Source organism: Oncorhynchus keta, chromosome 37 (assembly GCF_023373465.1).
Source record: "Oncorhynchus keta strain PuntledgeMale-10-30-2019 chromosome 37, Oket_V2, whole genome shotgun sequence".
Taxonomy (NCBI): domain Eukaryota; kingdom Metazoa; phylum Chordata; class Actinopteri; order Salmoniformes; family Salmonidae; genus Oncorhynchus; species Oncorhynchus keta.
The window spans coordinates 20,653,659-20,665,822 of NC_068457.1; the positions used below are offsets into that span (position 1 = coordinate 20,653,659).

The window sequence follows — 12,164 nt, forward strand, 5'->3', positions numbered from 1 at the left end:
ATCCAAAGCGACTTACAGTCATTCATACATTCTACGTATGGGTGGTCCCGGGAATGGCTTACAAGCGCCATGCTCTAGAGCCACAGAAGGACCACTTTCTGTATCATTCAACGCTAAAGGAGCGATTCCTTTTTTGGTTTATTTTAAGCTGATGAAGTAGTTTCCTGTTCAACAGGATTCTATCATGATGATGAAAAAAAAATTGTCTTGTGTATAATAGCTGGTTTTAACCCATAAGTAAGTGCCATTGCAGGTGACAGAAAAATCCTGATATTTTTTTCTGTACAAAAGTGATTTCTTTAACTTGTTTTCTTATTTAGATGGTGAAGGGGGATGGTTGGAACACATTCATTAACAGTAGGGGTACATACAGAGGTGCCTTTTGTTTTCCCTCTTCTTATTTAGATGGTGAAGGGGGATGGTTGGAACACATTAACAGTAGGGGTACATACAGAGGTGCCTTTTGTTTTCCCTCTTCTTATTTAGATGGTGAAGGGGGATGGTTGGAACACATTCATTAACAGTAGGGGTACATAGAGGTGCCTTTTGTTTTCCCTCTTCTTATTTAGATGGTGAAGGGGGATGGTTGGAACACATTCATTAACAGTAGGGGTACATAGAGGTGCCTTTTGTTTTCCCTCTTCTTATTTAGATGGTGAAGGGGGATGGTTGGAACACATTCATTAACAGTAGGGGTACATACAGAGGTGCCTTTTGTTTTCCCTCTTCTTATTTAGACGGTGAAGGGGGATGGTTGGAACACATTCATTAACAGTAGGGGTACATACAGAGGTGCCTTTTGTTTTCCCTTTTTTTGTATTTTAAATACTTTTCTAGGCGGAGCTTAATTCTTATTTAGAAAAATATGGTCTGGTTGAACATATTAGTCGTGATTAAGCAATGAACCTTGAACTCACTATATTTGAGTTGTGCAGTTGAAATAATATTTTATTTTAAACTTATTGCAGTTCATTGATCGCATCATAAAACTAGGAACCAGGAGGCCAAAACTCAGGACTATGATTGTCCAGGAAAGTTAACATTCCAGTAAACTGGATAAGGTAGAAGAATCATCTTGCTCTGAATATATATATTTTTGACATGTAGCTTGTTTTGGGGGAAATCTAAATTAAATAACCTCAGTGAAATTGAGCCAATGCATATTTTAATCGTGGTGGTTGAGCTTACATCTAAATTGAAAATATGAACCAATTAATATGGCTCTTCAATGTAATATTGAATAATACATGTGATGGGCACCATGCCACAAACAAGTGATTGTTCTTTAAATTGCCAAATACTTTTTTTTTTCAATTGTTAGATTGGACTTGACACACAAGGGATAGTATCCTCAATGCCCTTGTCGTTTTGGTGAAACTCCATTCTAGCCCTGTTCTAGATCTGGTGCTAACATGCAATCTTGACCACATTTCTAGACCAGTGTAGACAATTAATTGTGAACAGATCTTCCCGACCACCTCTCGAGGTAGCCAGGGACAAATTGATTGGATGAAAGTTCAGTGGGCAGAGCTTAGTGACATGTCACTGGGTGGAGTTTACGAGTCAAGTAAAGACAGGTGTTTCAGGGAGGTGGAGTGCTTGTGGGAGGGTGTTAAAACAGGTTGCGACAGATGGTGTTGCCAGTTTGAATCCAAATGCAGCTCTTGTTTTCCAACCTACTTAAAATGTTTTAGTACATATCTGACATTCTAAAATGACTAAAGGAATGAACAGCTAAAGGAATGAACAGCTTTATAGAATGTACACCCAACAAAAAACAAACTATTTCCATGAAGTCCATCTGATTAAGGTAGGCTCCCAGGGCAGCAGAATGTTCAACATATCACTTACTGCATCATAATTCTGTTCTAGATGGTGCCCTCCCTCCTGCTGGTGCTGTGGACTATGACCACAAGGTCACAGGTTCAAGTCTTGCCAATTACCTTTCTCAACTTGTATTTTGAACCCTAGTCCCTCCCTGTAATCAAATGATGAGATTCCCAATGTTAAGACATATTGATCCCTTGAATCAATGATTTGAGGGACTATTTAAAATGGTTTGACAATCCAGATCTGTTTACACTTGTAAGATATCAAGATACAATTAGTCCTCGATGGCCTCTGGAGGTAGTCAGGAAGAATCACCATCAATAGTTGTAATATTCTACACGGTCTAGAAATGGTCACAATCAGAATATGGACAAGATCAAGGACACAGGACCCATGTTAACACCAGGTATAAAACGGGGCTTCGAATGGCAAACTGACATTGTTGGATTAAAATGTTAAACAAAAGAGACTTAAAAGATTCAGGCTGTATCAGAAGGAACTTACACCCGAGCCAAAACAGATTTACTTAACATACTGTACGAAAGTAATATTGACCCTTTTCAACCATGGGATTTCATTTATCACATTGATACTACTGTACCACAACACCAATAAAATAAATGCATACATAGTTTTCCCGGTTTGTCATTTGATATAGTTTTTTTTTTGTTGCTGTTAGATGCTTATTGTTATCAGTTAAAAGCAGTTTGGCAAAACAGGATGAAACAATTCAAGGATGTAGGACCCAACCATGTAACAAAAAAACAACAGACAAAGCACAGTTGCACGGGTCGAGGAGTTAGTATCCTTTGAGGCAAAGTGCAATATAGTGGTGGTAGCCTGCACTGGCTGAGATGTGACTTGGATTCTTCAAGTCTGGAAGAACTATAGTAAACTTAAAGCTACAATTAACAGTAACCTTCATAGTAAACTCTTCAGACAAATAATTAGGAAACACGCATTTAGAGTTCACTTGCCTTAAAATTACTTTAAAAAAAAATATCTACGTAGTACCATTTCCTTTGAATATACAGTCAGTCCATTAAAAATCACTGAGTTTACTCCTTGAAACTGTCCATTATAGGGGAGTATGAAGAGGCCTTTGAATTTCCAACATTGTTAAAATGCATCCTTCCTTGAATCACTGATCAATATGCGATTGGATAAATTAAATGTTTCCAATGCCAACAAGAGCCTGGGGACTGTAGCCTGGTGAAACCAGACTGAAAGCTACAGGTACCATTGTTCAACAAACAGGGGAAAGGTCTGGATTTGTTGCTAACCGTAACCTCTTATTGGATTGAAGGGCCTGTTCAGGCTGTCTCCCATGCTTCCTCACACATCCATCTGTAATCATAACAAGACATGGTCAGAGATGGGACACATTGCAGAGTCAAATCAGAGACGGTTAGAAGGGCTGATCCGTCATCAGTATTGCTGTGATTAGGTGGAGGCATGCACATTATATTTGTGTGACCAGCAATATAAACTCAGCAAAAAAAAAAAAGAAACGTCCTCACTGTCAAGCTGCATTAAGTACTGCAGTGAATCTCCTCATGAACTGCACCAGATTTGCCAGCTGTTGCTGTGAGATGTTACCCCCCCTCTTCCACCAAGCCACCTGCAAGTTGGGGGAGAAATGGTCCTAGCCCTCACCCTCCAATCCAACAGATCCCAGACGTGCTCAATGGGATTGAGATCCGAGCTCTTCGCTGGCCATGGCAGAACACTGACATTCCTGTCTTGCAGGAAATCACTCACAGAACGAGCAGTATGGCTGGTGGCATTGTCATGCTGGAGTGTCATGTCAGGATGAGCCTGCAAGAAGGGTACCACATGAGGGAGGAAGATGTCTTCCCTGTAACGCACAGCGTTGAGATTGCCTGCAATGACAACAAGCTCAGTCCGATGATGCTGTGACACACCTCCCCAGACCATGACGGACCCTTCACCTCCAAATTGATCCCGTTCCAGAGTACAGGCCTCGGTGTAACGCTCATTCCTTCGACGATAAATGCGAATCCGACCATCACCCCTGGTGGGACAAAAACCGTGACTTTTTGTCAGTCCTGTCTGGTCCAGCAACGGTGGGTTTGTGCCCACAGGCGACATTGTTGCTTGTGATGTCTGGTGAGGACCTGCCTTACAACAGGCCTACAAGCCCTCAGTCCAGCCTATTACGGACAATCTGAGTATTAATGGAGGGATTGTGCGTTCCTGGTGTAACTCGGGCAGTCGTTGTTGCAATCCGTTTTCATAACTGTGACCTTAATTGCCTACCGTCTGTAAGCTGTTAGTGTCTTAACGACCGTTCCACAGGTGCATGTTCATTAATTGAACAAGCATGGGATCTGTGAAGTTATTCAGATTTTTACGAATTATCTTTGAAAGACAGGGTCCTGAAAAAGAGACGTTATTTTTTTTGCTGAGTTTATTAGAGGAGGAGAAGACGTGACATCACTCTCTACAAAAAGTGACAAATATCATGCTAACTAATGGTACAGAGAAGGACAACTCACTGGCTAGATGAGGACCAGCATGTTCAGAGGCTCTCCTGGCCAGAGAGGACTTCTGCCACTGTGATGAAAACATGTAAACACACTAAGAAAATTGCATCTGTAGAAAGCACTATAATGAGTTTACCTCAGTAGCCTAACGAGGAAAACACAAGGATAGGTAAAAGCTGAATGGAAAACATCTACGAGGAATCCATCCAGTTTTTTCCCTCATCAGTACAGATGAAGAAAATGGCAGGAATAGACTATTGAGATGCTGCTACACCCATAGAAAAACTATTCATCAGTCAATCAATGTAGGTACTCACAATGAACTTCAGGACTCCTTGGAGGCTGGGGAATCTGAGGTAGGAGATGTCTCCCTTGTCTTTGCCGCTGTCCAGGTCAGTGGTGTAGATCTGCTTGATCCCAGCTCCTCGGATCAGAGGGACACACTCATCACACGGACACTTAGTCACAAACAGCATGGTGTTCTCCTCCTCACGGATCTCTTCACTCCTAGAAACAACAGTCAATCACATTTATTTACGTCATAAATCCTCATGCCCAGCTACTAATTCCTGCCCCCTGGTCCGACTTCTCGGATGTACCTCCTTGCTCCCTCTCCGCTGACCTGTAAGGACTGGACAGGTCGAGAGCAAAAATACCCACACACATTCCCTGTATTTCCTTCATCTACATACGTAGAATCTTAATTTGATCACCCTGTTGCAGAAAAACTTTCCTGCAATGCAAGAAATGTAAAATGTGTAGTGTATGAGGTTTAAAAAGTCTTCTGAAGTTTGCCAATTCCACTTTAAAAATGTCAATACCTTACGAAAAATGTATCAAAACCTACAAAAATGTCCATGAATTATAATCCACATAATTCACATTTCCTGTTGCTGCAATTAAGCTCCTACATCTGTACCCTGTCCTCTCATATCAGTGGAGATGAAGGGTGGATATAAGGGGAGGAAGTCACTTAGGAGTATTGAGATGGGGCCCATGTCTTCCCTCTCCTCCTGACCTGAAGGTGAGTGCGTTCTGCTCAGCGTGGATGATGTAGCGGTACTTCCTCCTCTGGCGGTCCTGCTGTTTGGTGTCCATCTGGGGGTACTGTCCGTACTCTGAGCCCACTGGGTAGGCGTTGTACCCACAACCCACCAGGTACAGCCGCCCCGTGCCATCACAACCACCCTAAAACAGTTGAGCACAGAACACAGTGAATGGCAGTTTGACCTTATTCATTTTTCACATTGAAATCTTTGTTACCAGCCTTTCCACTTTATTTTTGTCATTATATTACAGAGGCAACATACATAATATTAATGTATAGTTATGAGCTTAGAAAATACAACGGTATTTTCAATGGTTTACTCACCGATTTCCCTTCTGCCCAAATGACAGCACCAACCCCAACCTTAGGGTCCTCTGGAATAGCAACAAACAAGTAACAGTCAGACACATTCCATCTGTTTAAACCTTCAGACAGGTTGAACCACCCATCGCAGTTTGTCCTGTTAGCCTTAACATGAACAACGTGCAGTCAACCATGGGACGTTATGTCATAACAATAGTCTTCTCTCCTGCAATTTTTTATTACTTGGAACTCCTTTATGTGATTCCCCACAAAATGTGGTGACATGTCACCTTTACAAAATGACTTCCTAGTTTGAATGAGTAATCTGGCTAGTATATAGACTACTAAACAGATAATTCAGGTACCTGTTCTGTAGGCCAACAGTCTGGCCTGTACGATGCAGTGTCTGGCAATTTCCTGGGACACCCCCTGAGGCTGGGGCTGCTCAGAGGTTGCAGGCTGGGAGTCCTTCCTGTAGAAGCCATGCTGGAGAAGAGGCACACTAGCAGCTACTGAGGCCAGAACCCCAACCAGCTCCCTCATGTTCTGACGCAGGTTGGAGAAGTACGGCTCCATGCAAAAGTTCTCCAGACCTGTAGCAAGACAGTGTCAAATCCTCATCTATAAACAGTACGTTTACCATTCATTTAACAGGATCTACACAACAGATGGCGTGGCACGTGGGAGGACTGATCGACATTGAGGTCATCAGAGACCTAGCAGTGTGGTACCTGGACAACAACCTCTCCCTCACGGTCAGTATTGAAAATAAGATGATCGTGGACTACAGGTAACAGGGGCGAGTACATCCAATCCACATCTTTTGGGCTGTAAATGAAGCGGGTCGGGAGCTTCATGTTCCCCAGTGTCCACATCACTTACAGATTAAAGGTCCTGAGCAAGTTGGATGACATTTGGAATGAAACCAGTTCAAAGTAGGGTGACTCAAGTATGGAAAATGATTGTAGCTGAATCATTGATAAAGTTTGATCATAAAACAAACTCCCTCACGACGCCAGGACAGCGGAGTCAATCACCACCTTCCGGAGACACCTGAAACCCCACCTCTTTAAGGAATACCTAGGATAGGATAAAGTCATCCTTCTCACCCCCCCCCCCTTAAAAGATTTAGATGCACTATTGTAAAGTGGCTGCTCCACTGGATGTCATAAGGTGAATGCACCAATTTGTAAGTCGCTCTGGATAAGAGCGTCTGCTAAATGACAAATGTAAATGTAATGCACGTGGCCTCTTGAGCAAAGGAGCTCCTCAAACCTACCAATCTTGAGTTAGCCAATATAGCCCAAATACAGCTAACCGGTGAACACAAGCTAGCTAACAAGTACGGTTGAATGATTGTACCACAGACCTATTTTGGTGAGAATGTCACGGTGGCACTGTTCGTGTGGGATTAGGAACTCTTCGGAGAAAGTGTCCAGGTTCCGTCTCCTCTGCTTCCAGTAGAAGTCCCCAGAGTCCAATTCGGGGTCATCCCCCGACACCCTCTCCATGAAGTCACACCCCCTGGAGGTCTCCTCCACAAACTGCTGCAGGCCAGGGGCCACGGGCTGCACCATCACACTGATATGGGGCCGGCTGTTGGACTTCAGCTTCTCGGATGCAATGGCGTCCAATATGGCCTCCTGGGAAATGGAGTCCGTCCCATTAGGCCTGACCGCTAGCAGACTCATCTCAGGGTCACCAGGCCAGAAGGAGATGCGGCTCACCCCAGCTGGAGATGACAGACAAGAGACAAGACTTTACAAGTGATCTCTCTCTGTGTGTGTGTGTGTGTGTGTGTGTGTGTGTGTGTGTGTGTGTATACACTGCTCAAAAAAATAAAGGGAACACTTAAACAACACAATGTAACTCCAAGTCAATCACACTTCTGTGAAATCAAACTGTCCACTTAGGAAGCAACACTGATTGACAATACATTTCAGATGCTGTTGTGCAAACGGAATAGACAACAGGTGGAAATTATAGGCAATTAGCAAGACACCCCCAATAAAGGAGTGGTTCTGCAGGTGGTGACCACAGACCACTTCTCAGTTCCTATGCTTCCTGGCTGATGATTTGGTCACTTTTGAATGCTGGCGGTGCTTTCACTCTAGTGGTAGCATGAGACGGAGTCTACAACCCACACAAGTGGCTCAGGTAGTGCAGCTCATCCAGGATGGATGCCCAACACCGTGCAGGACGTTTGGCATTTGCCAGAGAACACCAAGATTGGCAAATTCGCCACTGGCGCCCTGTGCTCTTCACAGATGAAAGCAGGTTCACACTGAGAACGTGACAGAGTCTGGAGACGCCGTGGAGAACGTTCTGCTGCCTGCAACATCCTCCAGCATGACCGGTTTGGCGGTGGGTCAGTCATGGTGTGGGGTGGCATTTCTTTGGGGGGCCGCACAGCCCTCCATGTGCTCACCAGAGGTAGCCTGACTGCCATTAGGTACCGAGATGAGATCCTCAGACCCCTTGTGAGACCATATGCTGGTGCGGTTGGCCCATGTGTTCCTCCTAATGCAAGACCTCATGTGGCTGGAGTGTGTCAGCAGTTCCTGCAAGAGGAAGGCACTGATGCTATGGACTGGCCCGCCCATTGCCCAGACCTGAAACCAATTGAGCACATCTGGGACATCATGTCTCGCTCCATCCACCAACGCCACCTCATCAGGAGCATGCCCAGGCGTTGTAGGGAGGTCATACAGGCACGTGGAGGCCACACACACTACTGAGCCTCATTTTGACTTGTTTTATGGACATTACATCAAAGTTGGATCAGCCTGTAGTGTGGTTTGAGTGTGACTTCAAATCCAGACCTCCATGGGTTGATAAATCTGATTTCCATTGATCATTTGTGTGATTTTGTTGTCAGCACATTCAACTATGTAAAGAAAAAAGTATTTAATAAGAATATTTCATTCATTCAGATCTAGGATGTGTTATTTTAGTGTTCCATTTTTTTTTTTTTGAGCAGTGTATATATATAGATCTCACCATTGATAAGCATCTTGAGGCAGGTAGCGCAGGGTCTCCTAGAGAAGTAGAGGTCTGAGGCAGCCAGCCTGGGCCCGTGTCTGATCACAGCTACCTGCCCCACGTGGAGCTCTGGACCGGAGCAGTGGAGACCCACCACCCTCTGGTCCCGAACCACCACCAGGCCTGTACCCCGCGTCTGACACACAGAAACAGACAGGAGATAAGGGAGAAAAGTGATGATGCATATCATATAATTGATGATGCTCAATATGGTAATTTATTGCATGTTATGTATACAAATAAATTAAAAATGACACATACACCTGATAGGTGCAGTGGAATGTGTTGTTTTACAGGGTCACCCATAGTAGTACAGTGCCCCTGGAGCAAATTAGGGCACATCAACAGATTATTTACCTTGTTGGCTCGGGTGTTCAAACTAGCAACCTTTCGGTTACTGGCCCAACGTTCTAACAACAATATGTAATGGCCGCTACACAGTGCATTCAGAAAGTATTAAGACCCCTTGACTTTTTCCACATCACAGCCTTATTCTAAAATGGATTTTTAAATAAATGTTCTTCATCAATCTCAGCACAATACCCCATGATGACAAGGCAAAAGCAGGTTTAGAAATGTTTGAAAATGTATTAAAAATAAAAAACTGAAATATCACATTTACATAAGTTTCCAGACCTTTGTAGAAGCACCTTTGACAGCCTCAAGTCTTCTTGGGTATGATGCTACAAGCTTGGCAGACCTGTATTCGGGGAGTTTCTCACATTCTGCTCTGCAGATCCACTCTTCACCGTAGGGATGGTGCCAGGTTTCATCCAGACGTGATGCTTTGCATTCAGACCAAATAATTCAATCTTCGTTTTATCAGACCAGAAAATCTTGTTTCTGATGGTCTGAGAGTCCTTTAGGTGCCTTTTGGCAAACTCCAAGTGGGCTGTCATGTGCCATTTACTGAGAAGTGGCTTCCACCTGGCCACTCTACCATAAAGGCCTGATTGATTTAGTGCTGATGAGATGGGAGAACCTCCCAGAAGGACAACCATCTCCACAAAGGAACTCTGGAGCTCTGTCAGAGTGACCATTGGGTTCTTGGTCACATCCCTGGCCAAGGTCCTTATCCCCCGATTGCTCAGTTTGGCCGAGCAGTCAGCACTAGGAAGAGTCTTGGTGATTTCCAACTTGTTCCATTTAAGAATGGGGCGGCAGGTTAGAGCGTTGGACTAGTAACCGAAAGGTCGCAAGATCGAATCCAGCTGACAAGGTAAAAAATGTAATTCTGCCCCTGAACAGGGCAGTTAACCCACTGTTCCTAGGCCGTCATTGGGAATAAGAATTTGTTCTTAACTGACTTGCCTAGTTAAATAAAAGGTAAAAATATATATAGATTCTTTTAAAGAATGATGCAGGCCAATGTGTTCTTGGAGACCTTCAATGCTGCAGAAATGTTTTGGTACCCTTCCACAGATCTATGCCTCGACACAATCCTGTCTCTGAGCTCTATGGACAATTCCTTTGACCTCATGGCTTGGTTTTTGCTCTGAAATGCACGGTCAGCTGTGGGACCTTATATAGACAGGTGTGTGCTTTTCCAAATCATGTCCAATCAATTGAATTTCCCACAGGTAGATTCCAATCAAGTTGTAGAAACATCTCATGGATGATCGATGGAAATAGGATGCACCTGAGCTCAATTTCAAGTCTCACAGCAAAGGGTCTGAATACTTATATAAATAAGGTATTTCTGTTTTTAATACATTTGCAAAAATTCTTAGCCTTTTTTCACTTTGTTATTATGGGGCATTGTGTGTAGATTGATGAGGGGGAAAGGCTGTAACAACAAAATGTGGAAAAGGGGAAGGGGTCTAAATACATTCTGAATGCACTGTAGGTCAAACTTACAAAGTCATTCTGGGTTATGTCTTCTGGTTCATCCTTGGGGAAAAGTTCCATCCATAAACTCAGCAGGGTGAAGAGGTTAACCTTGGACAGCCTGGGTCCATGACCTAAAAACACACCATAGAACAACGGGATTACACAAACAGGGAAGGCAAGTGAGTTTTTTGTCCACTAGATCTTTGCTGCTCCCAAGTGATAACACATTGAGCTCAAATAAATTATTTAGGTTAAAGCAAACATTGGGCAGACATTTACTTCCTCTTCCCACTGCAATTCTGGAGCACTGACATAGAATGTGAAACTGTGGGCCAGTACATTTCTCTTCAAAACATGTATGTGACTCTGGCATTCATAGGGGAGAACAACCAAATGGATGCTTGATCCAGCAACCCTACTATTACAGAGCAAGCCCAGCTTACCTGTCCGGTGCCATAATGCTCAAGACCTTTTTGCAGAACCAGTCACATGATCCTTGGAACGTCACTACCCAAAACCGCTACCATTTAAGTTAACTTCAATGGGGTGACAAAATTGTTTAAAAAAAATTTAAAAAAATAAAAAAAATAGGACCAGTTGTACCATTTAATGGTTTTGATGATTAATTTCAGAAATTCTGACATAAAGATGCAGTTTAATTAAATATACTACTAATAATACTAGGTAAATTTCATATTCACAAATGGTCTAATTCAAAACCTAACTTTTTTCACTTTGAGTTTAAACAATATAGCACTACTTTAACTAAAATGAAAAACAAAAAAAGGCAATTCAAACTTGTATTATTGATATGATTTGTTTATTTAGGATTCCTGGAAATGTAAATAGTTTGTATTCTTGTTTGCATGCGACTATTCCTCTTTTGTTTGAGGATATTTGTAAATAAAATAAAAAATTCAATGGGGTGACGTCAGACAGTTGGGACGTCCCAAGGATCCCGTTTGGACGTTTCTAGACAGTCACTAGGTAGGTTACAGACGTGTGGGTTCAAACTAATAAAAGCCTAGACGGTGACACAATTACGTCTTTATTTTTAATATGCCTCAAAGCTCATTATTCCGTGTGAGTAGCAATATTATATAGAACAGTAAAAACATTCGCAGCATTCAAGCTCTGTCAAGCTGTCAACTCGCCAGTAAATGACAGCGCAGTAGTCTCACCTTGTACTTTGGTGTCGGTTTGTGTGCTGGCTTCCCTTACATCGCGATATCCTTTACAGTTGCATGAAGCGGCACAGGTTGGTTTCAAATATTGGTTCGACTGTATAGTATCCGTCGTTGCCATTCAATCAATTGAATGTAAAATGTAGCGAACGTCTCCAGACAAGGCAAATACGTATGATGATTTGATGCTGTAGGTTTCTGAACAGCTAAGCTAGGCTTCTTCCTATATCTTCTGACGTAGAACAAATAGGCGGAGCTTGTCTTGCACCCAACCCCCAGAACTGTCAAGCGCAGTGTTTGTTATAAATGTTCTGCATTCTTGGTTGTAAATGTTCTGCATTCTAGGTTGCAATTAAAAAAACAATTGTCAGATTACATCTGCATTCCACTATAAGTATATAATTTCATTAATGACGTGAT

The 12,164-nt window shown here is 42.9% G+C and overlaps 1 protein-coding gene and 1 long non-coding RNA gene across 5 annotated transcripts; one reads left to right on the forward strand and one right to left on the reverse strand.

Moving 5' to 3' along the window:
* The first annotated feature begins 83 nt into the window (after nt 1-83).
* LOC127916735 (uncharacterized) lies at nt 84-2,464 on the forward strand. 2 transcript variants are annotated; one of them, XR_008095771.1, is made up of 2 exons: nt 84-375; nt 457-2,464. It is a non-coding gene; the product is annotated as an uncharacterized LOC127916735 (long non-coding RNA). The 2 variants fall into 2 exon arrangements; XR_008095770.1 differs by having other exon boundaries at nt 540-2,464.
* Nucleotides 2,327-11,998, reverse strand: LOC118372380 (cytidine and dCMP deaminase domain-containing protein 1-like). 3 transcript variants are annotated; one of them, XM_052499536.1, is made up of 10 exons: nt 11,742-11,998; nt 10,588-10,691; nt 8,689-8,866; nt 7,058-7,420; nt 6,054-6,281; nt 5,710-5,759; nt 5,356-5,525; nt 4,655-4,844; nt 4,350-4,407; nt 2,327-3,177 (listed from the first exon to the last, which is right to left on the reverse strand). In XM_052499536.1, exons 1-10 carry the CDS (start codon nt 11,863-11,865, stop codon nt 3,077-3,079), a joined length of 1,566 nt encoding a protein of 521 aa, XP_052355496.1. In that variant the 5' UTR covers nt 11,866-11,998; the 3' UTR covers nt 2,327-3,076. The 3 variants fall into 3 exon arrangements, with proteins under 3 accessions (XP_052355496.1, XP_052355498.1, XP_052355497.1); XM_052499538.1 differs by lacking the exon at nt 11,742-11,998 and adding an exon at nt 11,004-11,088; XM_052499537.1 differs by lacking the exon at nt 11,742-11,998 and adding an exon at nt 10,840-10,975.
* Nucleotides 11,999-12,164: the final 166 nt, after the last annotated feature.